Source organism: Globicephala melas, chromosome 10 (assembly GCF_963455315.2).
Source record: "Globicephala melas chromosome 10, mGloMel1.2, whole genome shotgun sequence".
NCBI classification, from domain to species: Eukaryota; Metazoa; Chordata; class Mammalia; order Artiodactyla; family Delphinidae; genus Globicephala; species Globicephala melas.
Genome location: NC_083323.1, coordinates 4,383,797 through 4,396,713, shown reverse-complemented (window position 1 = coordinate 4,396,713; position 12,917 = coordinate 4,383,797). Strand labels below are relative to the sequence as shown.

General features: G+C 55.4%; 1 protein-coding gene across 4 annotated transcripts in view; it reads right to left on the bottom strand.

Annotated features, from left to right (window-relative positions):
• KIAA0930 (KIAA0930 ortholog) overlaps positions 1 to 4,887 on the bottom strand; it is a 44,554-nt gene extending 39,667 nt beyond the window's left edge. For 3 of the 4 annotated variants that reach the window (XR_009565385.1, XR_009565386.1, XM_060305752.1), the window contains exon 1: positions 4,733 to 4,887. Coding sequence is in view for 2 of the 4 variants with exons in the window: in XM_060305752.1 (XP_060161735.1) it covers positions 4,733 to 4,796 (64 nt within the window). In the remaining 2 variants the exon portion in view is untranslated. The remainder of the gene's footprint in view (positions 1 to 4,732) is intronic. The other variant, XM_060305753.1, reaches the window with a different exon arrangement.
• Between the last annotated feature and the right edge of the window lie 8,030 nt (positions 4,888 to 12,917).

Sequence of the window (12,917 nt, the reverse complement as noted above, 5' to 3'; positions counted from 1 at the left end):
CTCGCCAAGCTGCTGAAGGCCAGGCCAAGCGAACACCAAAGTCCCAGCCGGGCGCTCAGAGCCCCAAACATCGCTCCAGCCTCAACTCCCACAGCCAGGCTTCAAGCCTCCCTGCTCCTCCAGGCAAGTCCTGCCCACCCTAACCCCCTCTCAAAGGCCACGCCTGCACGAACCCCGCTGGTCGGCCAAGGTGGCTCCCTTCTCTGTGCCCCTCACAACCCCTCACACCTCGACTTGGGCCCTTCCTCAGCCCACCTCGTGCCAAGCAGCTGAGCACACCTATGGTGGCCAGGCCACACGCACCCGAGGACAGGTGTGAGGGCTTCACCCCTGCTAAGAGCCCAGACAGATGCTGCCGCTTACTGGCCATGGGGCTGGGGCATGTTACTTCACCTCTAACCCTGTGCTTCTTCACCAGGACAGAGAGAGCAGTTTAATGATACCTACCTTAAAGGATTATTTTGACGATAAAAGGAAATGGTGAATGTGAAACACTCCTTTTGTCCCACAGCACTCCAAAGAGAGAGAAAATTCCCCAGGCCACCTAAAAGGGGGCGAGGGCCCAAGAATAAACAGCTCTAAAATGCTCAGCCTTGGGGACTTCCCTGGCAGTCCAGTGGTTAGGACTTCGCGCTCTCACTGCCGAGGGCACGGGTTCAATCCCTGGTCGGGGAACTAAGATTCCGCAAGCCATCTGCAGCCATGGGAAAAAACAATACAGTAAAATAAATTGAAAAAATAAAATAAAATAAAACGCTCAGCCTAGGCAGGGCCCAAAGACAAGCAGCACGGGGAAGGCCCCTCTGCCACTCAGACCCGAGTCGTGTCCACGTGACTTGACCAAACGCCAGGGGTGTGCTGCCCCTGTTTAAGGGAGCCTGCCCACACAGCATGCATGCGCTGACATCCAGAGCCCATTAGAAGGCCCAAGCCCCAGGAGGAAGTGTCAGGCAGGCTATCTCCACCTTTGTTACAGACATCTGCATCACACAACATGTGGGCATTGGACCACCCGATTCTTCCCAACTCAGAGACTCTGGAGGCCCGCTCAGGCCGCCTCAGCCATCAGCCTGGCTCACCTGCTACCTGGAATCACAGGCAGTTTCCTGTGGATAAAACGCCAAAATCCTGCTCAAAATCCTGCACAGCCCTGGCTGCTTCCAGCAGGATTTTTACTTCAGCCAAGTCACCTGTGTATCTGACTCTCTGTCCCCTCAACTGCACCCACACCCCACGCAGCACGGATCAAGGCTGATCCCCCCACCCGGCGTGGAGCAAGTCCTCAAAAAAACGCCTCTACTGCAGAGGCCACAGCAGACAGATTCAAAAATCAGGTTGGGATCTCCAAGGTACTTTTCATCATGCAACCAAGAGACAATGCGGGCAGGGAGAAGGGCGTAGTCGCCTTCTCTCATCTCATAGACAGACACTGTTACTTAAATGATAACAGCGGGACTTCCCTGGTGGCGCAGTGGTTAAGAATCTGCCTGCCAGTGCAGGGGACACGGGTTCAAGCCCTGGTTCGGGAAGATTCCACAGGCCGCGGAGCAACTAAGCCCATGCGCCACAACTACTGAGCCTGCGCTCTAGAGCCCGTGAGCCACAACTACTGAGCCCGCATGCCACAACTACTGAAGCCCATGCGCCTAGAGCCCGTGCTCCGCAACAAGAGAAGCCACCGCAATGAGAAGCCTGCGCACTGCAACCAAGAGTAGCCCCCGCTCGCCGCAACTAAAGAAAGCCCACGCACAGCAACGAAGACCCAATGGAGCCAAAAATAAATATATAAATAAATAAATTAATTGTTTTAAAAAAGAGGGATTTCCCTGGTGGTCCAGTGGCTAAGACTCTGTGCTCCCAATGCAGGGGGCCCGGGTTCAATCCCTGGTCAGGGAACTAGATCCCACAGGCCGCAACTGAGACCCGGCGCAGCCAAATAAATAAATAAATAAATAAAAGAAATGACAACAGATTGTCCAGGGTCAAGTGTCTCCCCCAGAGGCTCCCTTATACCTTCAAAACAACCTGAGGTTAGTTCTGAACAACCTAAGCTTTAATTAAACAACAACAACAAAAATCTGGGAGGTTTAAGTTAATTCATAAATGTAACAGGTTGTCCCAGCTGCAAAGTGGAGATGAGCGGGTGACATGGTGAAAGTGCTTTGGGGAGGGCGTTCTGGGCTCACGCCTGGGTGCTCGGGCCAATCATTCTGTCCTCTCTACTTTGGGTGTGAAGTCACTGTTTAGCTTGTCCCTCCCTGAACATCACATTTCTCATCTGAAAAATGAAAGCGACGGCAACGTGAGCTCTTCTAAGGCTTTAATCTTCCAACTTCCTTGCCCGTCCACACCCTTCATTCCCCAGCCCAGAAAGTAATCCTCTCATTCATTTGCTGAGTGTGCCCTGGGGCTCTGCTCTGCATGGGCCCCGTGCTGGGCACTGAGGAGACTTAGACTTGGGCAATGCCCTGTGTGTGTATGGGGTGGGGGGGGTCACCTGCTAACTGGGGAGACAGCCACACAGACCATCACAGTGCCACCCATGGTCGTCCGTTCATCCACCAGACGCGAACCCAGTACAAAGAAAGCACAGGCAGCAGGACAGGGCAGAGGAAGGGTCCCCGGGTGGCAGCATTAGCTCTGAGGCCTGAAGGGAGACCTGCACGTGCTTGCAGGGCAGGTTAAGTATGAGGTAGCTTTCCAGGCGCAGAAAAGAGCAGAAATAAAAGTGCAGCGCATCAGAGCACTACAGGGACTGAGTTCTGAGGGGCTGGGGGTGGTAAGATGGGAAGAGCTTGTGCATGAGGGGGGACTAGAGGCAGGAGGGGAGACACAGCAATAGTGCAAGCACCAGGCTGTGCTCTTGGCCTACTGTGGGCAGGTCCCCTCCCCAGATGCAGCGCAGTAGGTGCGACAAGGCCTGGTTGGGACATTTGCGGGGACAGGCACTGGGGTCCCACTGACCGGGGTCAATCCCAGCTATACAGCTTCCTCGCAGGCTGTCCCTGGGCTAGTGTCTCGCCTCTCTGAACTTCAGGCTCCACATCGGTGAAGTGGAGATAATGTTCCTATATCTGGCAAGGTCAGTATCGAATTGACAGAGCCTGCATAAGGCACCTGGCACACACTGAGTACCCAGGAAATGCCAGGTGCTACAGCAAATTATTGTTCTTAGGGGGTGGCAGTGCAGGCTCCTGGGGGCAGGGACTGTCTAACAGGGCAGAGGGATGCTCAGGGGACAGTAGGACCGTGTTGACAGGGGAGTGAGGAGGGGTGCCCGGAGCTGCTGAGCAAACAGGGCTGAGGGGCCTGAGCAATGGTCCCTCCGACCCCTCCCCTCTCAGACACTCTGTGCCAGGTGACAGGCGGCCTGCCAGGCGGGCATGCAGCCGGGCACACAGTAGGTGCTCAATGAACATGTGCTGAATGAACAAATGAGGACCCTTCCATTTCTGCTCGAAACTAATTAGTGACGCCTTTTCAGAAGAGACCAAAGAACCTCTGTCCTCGTCCACCCCGGCCTGTAGACACCCTACCCCCACCCCCATGCTTGAGGAAAGCTTTGTTCCAGGGCAGGCTGGGCTGAGACCTGCTGAGGGGAAGTATCTTGTACCAAGTCCGCCTCCTGCAAAAAAGGAGGCCGCAAATTTATTTCCTCTCGTCTTCCAGCCTCCAGGGTGTGGCCTGCTGAGGGGCCTGGAATGCCTTGTGACCTTAGGTGGGGATGCGCTGGCTCTTTGGGACTCAGTTTCCCCAATGGTGAATGAAAGGGAGTGGGTAGGGCAGAATCTCCAAGGTTTACATTCCCTTCTCCACAAAGTGCTGTCGCCCCCTCAGACAGCCCCAGCCCAGACTGGGGATGAGGGTGGGGCTGGGGGGTGTCTGAGAACGTGGTATGAAGTCATTCCCGCAGGAAGAAGGGAGGGGTCTTTTCAGAGAGAAAACGGCCTCCTCGGGCTTTAGTCTGAACACGATCCGTCAGTAGCCATCACTTCACGCCCAGCCATGACGGAAGACCCCACCTACACCTGGAGCCCCAGGCTCTCTCAAACCACACGGGGCACCTCCACCCCACGTCACCGGCCCATCTAGGACTTAGGGCCTCCTTAGAGCAGCATCACACCCAGAGAGGCGGCCGGCCCCGCTCCCGCTGCCAAGCGGGTGGGTTCATGGGGCGACGGTCCAACAGGTCCCCAGTTAGAGCCAATGTGCAGAGAGAGCGGTGCGGGAAGACAAAGGCTTCAGGACGCCGGAGACCTGCCCTCCCGGCGAGCTGGGACGGTGGCCGGGGCAGCTGGCAGGGAGGTCTGCCCGGAGCCCACGGGGCCCCGGCCCTGCCATGTCGGGCTCCGGGTCTCCCCAGATCCAGCAGCGGCACTGAGGCCCCGGGGAGGGCTTCTTGGAGAAGGAAGAGGCCTGGCGGAGCCACGGAGGGGAAGGAGGGAGACGGGCAGACGCCCGGATGGACAGACAGAGGGAGACGCCGAGTGACCCGGGAGACAGACACACAGGGACGAGAGCGTGCCGGACCGCTCTCGGGACCAAAATCAGAGACGGAGACGCGGAGGCACAGGAAACAGCCGGACGCGGGGAGCCGGGGGCGTGAGGGGGATGCGACACGCAGGGAGCCCCAGAGACACACGCAGAGACAGAGACGCGCAGAGACACCCAGAGGCGCGCACACCCCGACGACGCGGCGGCCCCGGCCTCGACCCCGGCCGACCCCACTCACCGAGGCCGCAGACCTCGCGGCGCAGGCTGAGGCGGCCGCGCTCCTCGGCTATGGCGCGCAGCATGTGCTGCAGCGAGCGCTCCTCGGCCTCCGCGCCGCCCGCAGGTTCCGGGGAGGCGGCGGCGGCAGCGGCGGCGGCGGGGAGGGCGGGCGGCCCGGCCCGGAGCCCCGCGGGCGCGGGTGCCGAGGCGCAGGCCCAGCCCGGCGGCCGCGCGGAGGCCATGCCGGGCCCCGGCTCATCGCCTGCGCCGCGCCCGCGGGGGCCCCCGGCGCGCCCCGCCGCCCCCGCCCCGGCGCCGCCCGCCGCGAGCACCAGTGAAGCCACAATCCGCCTTTGTGCACGTCACCGCCCCCGCCGCCGCCTCCGCCGCCTCCGCCTCCTGCCGAGCCCAGTGAGGCGAGCGCACCTCCGCGTTGCCGACACTGCCCGCCCGCCTCCAGGCCGCCGCCTGCCCCGCCCCGCCTCGCCCGGCCCCGCCCCCAGGCCATCCGGACCCCGCCCCGGTAGCTGCCCGCCCCGCCCCTGCCCGCCCTCAGGCCACACCCCAGCCATCCAGGTCCCGCCACCGCCCTCAAGACCACGACCCCGATCAGCTAGACCCCGCCCCTTGCGCGTCAGGCCCCACCCCAGACCCGCCCAAGGCCACGCCCAGGTCCGCCCTCCTCTGACCTCCCGCCGCGGACCTACCGGGCTGGCTCCCTTCCCCATCCTCCAACCCCCGGTCCGCTCCGGCCCCGCCCCCCCAAGCGTCTAGCCTCCGGTGACCTCCGACTCCGGCCAAGCTTTTCCTCAAATGGCTCTCGGGATCCCGCCTCGGCCTTCGCCGGCCCCTCCACCCCTGCGCCCACTTTCTCCAGGCCCTCCCCGCAAGGCCCTCCCCAAGACCGACCTCAGCCCCTGCACGCCCTCGGGCAGTTTGGCGTCTCTGAGCTCCTCCCATCGCCCCTTCCGGGCCGTACCCCCCGCCCCCGCCCCGCCTTGCCCCGCGAGAGACTGACTTTGTCCCCTGCCCTCCCCATTGCCACCCTCCGTTTCTCCTCAGTCAAGTTGTCAGGACCGGTTTCCCCTGGGAACTTCCTCTTCAGAACCCAGAAAGAGGTCACCCTCCGCCATAAAGAGGTCTCATGGGGGGACGGTGGCAGAGCCCCTCCTGCCCCCAGACTCCTCCGCCTGGCGCAGTGCCGGGCGTTGAGAAAGGCTCTGAGCCTGTTTCCTCAGCTGTACGATGGGGTCTCGCTCCGAGTGTTAACTAGGTATGAGGGTGTTGAGGCGTGGAGAGGTATGAGGTCAGCTGGCCACATGCTCCTGATGAAGGCCAAGGTCCAGTGGGCATCCATCCGCGTGCTGGCCTCCACTGAGAGAGGAAGATCTAGGTGAGAGGCAGCTAGAGGCCCTTCCCAGACCTCAGCCCCCGTGGCCCATTTCTAAGGACCTGGGAGATGCGAATGGAGGGAGAGTGCTGAGATTTCCCAACTAGCTAAATGGCCAAGGACATCCCCCTACAGTCACACTAGCCTCCGTCCACAGACCCATCAAGGAGGGGCCTGCCTCCAGGCCCCACCCCCCTTCCCTTCTCCCCATCCTTGTAACACACGCTTCCTCATTTCCTTTGGGTCCCAGAGTCACCTCCTCTAAGAGCCTGCCCTGACCACCTTACCTAAAACACCAGCTTCCCTCTCCTCTAGCCCTTTACCCTGCTTTATTTTTCTTCACAGCGCAGCACTTACCTCCGCTGACATCCCATTATATAGCAATGTGTTCTGTTCATTGTCTGACTTCCCCACTGAGGAAGGGGTCTGTCTTCTGCACAGCTGTGTTCCCTGTGCCTGGAACATTGCCCCGCACGAAGTAGATGCCCAGTAACTACATGTGGGATGTGCAAATGAAGAATGAATGAGAGGCCTGATAGGGAAGCGGGGAAGTGGAATAGGCAGTAAGGGACTGTGGGGTATGGCAACTGCCCTGGAAGAAGAAATGGGCGGTCCGGATCGTGCTTCAGGCCTCATGGCTTGTTTTGTGTCACCAGGCCTTGCGTGCCTCAGGCCAGGGCCGGAGCCTGACACCTCTGTGTCCCCAGCACCGGGCACAGGGGAGGGGGGGGGGTTGGGAGGCTCTGTAGAGAAGTGTGGAGTGAGAGAAGTAATGAAGCCAATGACCAGCAGTGTGTGTATGTTCTCCTCTGGGCCTGCTTCTGCATCTGTGAAATGAAGACGCTGGCCTGAGGGCTATGGCCTCTGGTTCTGAGTCCGGACAGCTGGGATTCAGGCTGGTAAAATGGGAAATGGGAATGGCTGAGCAAGGGCCCAGAGGCTGGCAATTCCAGGGGTCATCTCTCTCTTTGTTTCCCCAAACTCCACCATGACCCTGCCTGCCCCACTGCCACCCGTATGCTTGTGCTCTCCCCCTTGCTGGAAATCCTTTCTTCTCCTCGGCTGTGTTCATCTTCAGGACCCACTTTCCCTGGGAAGCCTTCTGGTTAGGGCTGGTCAATGCATTTGTATTCTTATCGCTTTCACAAACTCCCTACACACACACACACACACACACACACACACACACACACACAGTTACCTCCATAGATTCTGTGCCAGAGGACCCTCATCGAATCAACGCATCCCATTTTCCCTGGCATCCAGCCCAGGACAGGTGCCAGAAAATATTCATTGAATGAATAAATGAACAGCGCTTGGGCTCTTTCCTTTTCATTCAATCATACTCCAAGTATTGACCACATAGGAATTTTTTTAATATTTATTTATTTGTTTATTTATTTGGCTGTGTCGGGTCTTAGCTGCACACTCCGGATCTTTCCTTGTGGCATGCAGGCTCTCCAGTTATTGTGCGAGGGCTCCAGAGCGTGTGGGCTCAGTAGTTGCGGCACACAGGCTTAGTTGCCCTGCGGCACTTGGGATCTTAGTTCCCCGACCAGGGATCGAACCCGCGTCCCCTGCATTGGAAGGCGGATTTTTAAGCACTGGACCACCAGGGAAGTCCCAGGAAATTTTTTAATGTCAACAAATGTTGAATAATGTTTTGGACTTGAAGTTGGCATGAGCAGGGCTTCTGGGGTCCCAGGGCACGTTCTGTTTCTTGATCTGAGTGTTGATTTACATTGGCGTGGTCAGTTTCTAAAAATCAGACTGTAACTTTTTGAGTTATGGACTTTTCTGTATATATGCAGAATGTAAAATAGCATTAAAAATAAAAAGATTTAAAATCCTTGAAAAAATTCTGGTTTAGCCATATTCCCCATGACAGTGAAAATGTTCTTTTCTGCAAAGAAGTGAAATGTGTATTTTAGAGAGACCGCTGAGGGGAAAAGAAGAATACGTAGGCAGAACAATGGCCCCCAAAGATGTCCAACCCCAATCCCTGGGATCTGTGAATATATATTACCTTACGTGGTAAAAGAGCCTTTGCAGATGTGATTAGGTTGAAGCTATTGAGATGGAGAGAGTACCCTGAATTATCCATGTTTGCCCAGTGTAATCACATACATTCTTTAAATTGGAGATTTCCTGGCCGTAGTCAAAGAGACGTGACAACAGAAGAATGATCAGATAAATGCAATGCTGCTGGTCTTGAAGGTTAAGGAAGGGGCCACAAGTCAAGGGATGCAGGCAGCTTCTAGAAGCTGGAAAAGGCTAGGAAACGGATTCCCTCCTAGAGCCTCCAGAAAGGAACACAGCCCTGCCTGCGCCTTGATTTTAACCCGATGAGTACCACCCACCCCCACTTCCTCCAGACGTATTTCTAACCCGTGGAACTATAAGATAATAAATTTGTGTTGTTCTAAGGCACTTACTTCATTAGTTTGTTATTGGCAGCAACAGAAAACCAAGACAATGGGCAAACCTGAGGTGGAGGGAATCACGTAAGCTCTCCACTCCAACGATTCCTTCCCCAAGGTTTATTTTGCAAACAGCCCTAGAGCAGCAATAAGGCAACGTTTAGCGAAAAGAAAAATCAACCACAACCGATCTGCTTTGATAGGTCTGCTTAGGTCTGTTGCTTCATTCCCCGACATCCTTGCCCCGTAGACCTGGACACCATCCTTGGGTGTATGAGGGACAACAGCTTTGATGGTTCATGTCTTTCTCTTTAAACGTTTGGGGCTGATCTCCTTCAAAGGGCCAGTGAGTGTTAGAAACAAATGCTGCCAGAGAGCTCTTCTCCCAGGCACTGGTCAGAGAAGCCGCCAGTTCCTACACGAGTGCCTGGCCGCCAAGCTCCTCTTCTCCGGGCATCGTCTACTGCCCATAGAATGGCACGTGGGGCTGGGTGATCTCTGAGAACCCCCCTGGCCATAGAAAAGACAATTTCTGGAAGTAGGTCAGGAGTAAATAGCCTCGCCTGGGGTGGATGAGCACAAGGTCCAAGGGGCAGGTTCAAAGGCTTCCTCATCCACCCTGATAATCTGTTGAAACTTTTTTGCGGTCACATGAATGTGTTGTCAGCAGCTTCCCAGCCTGACTTCCCCCCTTCTTGTGACTCAGGTTCTTGGAATTCCTGTTCCTCAGGCTTCGTTTTCATCTGGAAAATTAAATCCAACCTCCCCCAGCTCAAGACTGCAACAACTTCTCCAACACTGGGTGCTTCTCACGTGCTACCAAGGCCGAGGAGCCACCTGTGAAGGTTCAACAGCCTTCATTCTCCCCTCCTCTGACCCCTTCCACCGTCCGCCTGACACGTGAAATATCTTCTCATCCTCAGCTGTTGGCAGAAACTCTACCTTTAGCACTCCACTTTTTTTTTTTAATAGATCTCTGCTAAAATTTCCCCAGAGGGGATAACCTTAAAATTATTATTAGACACCGACACACGGGGAGAAGAAAGGATTCAGAGGTTTTGAAAGAGGGAGTGCCTGCTGGGGTTGGGGGCTGGGGAGATACATAACTAACGTTTCTTGAGGGACTGCTTTATGCCAGAAGATACACGAACGTGGACAAGAATAATCCTGAGCCCCAGAAGGCAACTGGTGTTGTCTTCTGTGTTAGGTGAGACAAGCAGAAACCAGAGGGGTTGAGTCACACTCAAAAATCACACAGCAAGTTAAACCTGGAGGCCAGATTCGAACCCTGGAAGACAGCCACCCACACACCATCTGGCATCAGCTCGTCCTTTTTCTGGTTTCAGGAGGGAAGGCCCATTGGAGGACAGACAACTGGACCCGGGGATAAGGAGGAGGGGGTGCTGTGCTAATGTGAGAGGGGTTGAAATAGGGAAAGAAATTTGATCATCGGAGGGAGACCTGGGACCACACAGTTTGAAACTGGGCAAGTCCCTTCTGCTCCAGAGCCCCGGGCCTCCCATCTGTCAATGAGGAGGCTGAACTGTAGGTCCCCTCGGGCCTGTCCAGCCCAGACATGATGTGAGGACAGGTCGGGTGAGCCCGGCAGAGAGCTGGAGAGCCTGCCCTCCTTTTCCCGGCTCTTCCAGGCCCCTGCTCTCAGAGTTCCTGCTGAAAGTTGCTTTCCTTGCCCATGAACACACAGCCTTTGTCCCCTTGGGGCGGTAGAAATTGTATTAGCAACCAACATGGTGTACTACTGCAAAATGCAAAAATAAAGTGACAAAATTAAAAAGATGCTTCGCTAAACACCTACAGGATGTGATATTACATCATCATTATTTTCAATGTGGTAATTATGAAAGTTTCACCACGGTGGAGAACTCTCAAGTAGTGAGAATTCTGAGAATTCGGGGTCATTGATAAGAAATCAGAAGTGAAGAGTTACTGGCATTTTATCTTATTTAGCAGACGTGTCTGCAGGACTTGCTATGTGTCGGGCTCTGTCTTATGACTTTACAAATGTTGACATTGGACCCCGTGACTTATAAAGGAACATCATTATCGCTTTCACAGATGAGCCAGCTAAGACCCAGAGAGGTTAGGTATCTGCTCTAAGGTCATCAAAGGCAGAGTCAAGGAACCAATTCAAGAGCAAAATTACAAAAACCGTTTCAAAATCTATTTTGGAAAAAAAATTACATTTTATAAGGGTACATTCACGTTTGGGATGATGTGAGCAGAGCCTCCAAAAGCAAGAGTGACTGAGGCCAGCAAATGCCTGAAAATGGTGCTGTCCTCCCAGACCCCAGTGTGGGCTGTGGTCCACTGGGGGGGCAGGGATGGGGTGGGGGAAGGAGAAGGGAGACAGCTCTTCTTAAACACCCAGCAATGGGCCAAGTTCATGGCGTCCAGCTCATTTAACCCCCACTCCAACTGCAGGATTGCAATTTCTTTCTTTTTTAAAAAAATTTATTTAATTAATTAATTTATTGTTATTTTTTTGCTGCGTTGGGGCTTCTCTGTGGCATGCGGGATCTTTTTGTTGCAGCGTGTGGGCTCTTTGTTGCAGTGCGTGGGCTTCTCTCTAGTTGTGGCATGCAGGTTTTCTCTCTCTAGTTGTGGCGAGCAGGCTTCAGGGTGTGTGGGCTCTGTAGTTGTGGCGAGGGGGCTTAGTTGCCCTGCAACACTGGGGGATCTTAGTTCCCCGACTAGGGATCGAACACGCGTCCCCTGCGTTGGAAGGCAGATTATTTACCACTGGACCACCAGTGAAGTCCCAGGACTGCAATTTCATCATCCCCATTTTGCAGGTGAGAAAACTGAGGCTCAGAGAGGCCAAGTGGCTTATTCACAAGGCCAGGGTGCAGCACAGCTGGGATTTGTGCCCCGGGGCCTTGAGAAGGAGGCAGTGATTGTATTCGTATACTTAGATCTCACGTCAGTGGGGATTTTTTGTTTTTGGCCACTCTGGGTGGCTTGTGGGGGTCTTAGTTCCCCAACCAGGGATCAAACCCCAGCCCTTTGCAGTGAAAGCGCGAGTCCTAACCACTGGACTGCCAGGGAATTCCTCACTTCGTCATATTGATATATTTATCTAACACCTACTTTGTGAAGGCTCATTGCAGAATGTTTAGAGCCCAATAGCTGTTCACATCCACTGCTGTCCTTTTCTGGTGGCAGTGTTGGGGACAGTGGTACATCCTGAGAGCGACAGGTAAGGGGCTGCATCAGAGAGAAAGTTTGGGCATGTTTGAAGCCCGGCCCCTGTGTAGACTCTCAACCCTTGGGGTTACAAGGTGCTTCACGATGAGACTGGGGTGGGTGTGTTAGCTTCCTGTGCCTGCCGTCACAAATGACCACAAACTGGGTGGTTTACAACAGAAATGTATTCCCTCATGGCTCTAGAGGCCAGAAATCAGAAACCACGGTGTCGTCAGGGCCGCGCTCCCTCTGAAGGGAGGATCCCTCCTGCCTCTTCCAGCCCCTGGTGGCCCCTGGTGGCTTGGGGCTGTGTCACTCTAATCTCTGCCTCCGTTGTCACATGGCTTCCACGCCTCTGCGTCTCTGTGGCTCAAATATCTCTCTACCTCCCTATTATAAGGGCACTTGACATTGGATTCAGGGCCCACCCTAAACCCAGGACGCTCTCATCTCAAGAGCCTTAACGTCACTACATCTGCAAAGACTTTTCCCCACAAAGTCACTCACATTCACAGGTTCTGGGTGGACATAACTTGGGGTGGGGGCACTGAGGGGCCACCGTTCAACCCCTTGCAGTGGCTTTTGCTACTTTTGCAGGTGAAGCGTCCATCCATTCCATCCTCTTCTTACCAGAATTTCCTCTGGGGCCCACTCAGCCCCTGTTTCAGTCCATGTGGGGTGAGCACTTGACCTGGCCCGCCTGTCAGAAAACAGCATCTCCCCGGCTACAGTGATTGGTCCAGGGCTGGTCCAGTTGGAGCCAATCCCAGGACTTGGGTTGTCTTTGCAGTGGGGCTGCCTGAAGAGAGCTTCTGACAGCCACCCGGGTAGCAGAAGGGGCGGAGAACGGAGTCCGTACAGAGGAGAGCAGGGCTGAGGGACAGGAAGGGAAGCCCAGCCTTTCAGGTAGCGGAGCCAATACCCTCCCCTTCCCACCAGAGCCAGTTGAGAGGCATTTCTGTTCTTGCTTACCCGTGGGTCTGAGGGCAGGTTCACGATGAGCCCTCGCTTAACCAAGGGGAACATTTGGATGGCATGTTGGTTGTCAGGGTCCTCCTTACCAGAGATGAACTGTAGGCCCTGAGAGGCCTGGGAACCAACCTGCTCATCACACAGATGGGGGACGGAGGCCCAGAGAGGTGGGATCTGCCTGGGGTCCCTCATGGGGTGCCCTCTGCCTAGAATGCCCT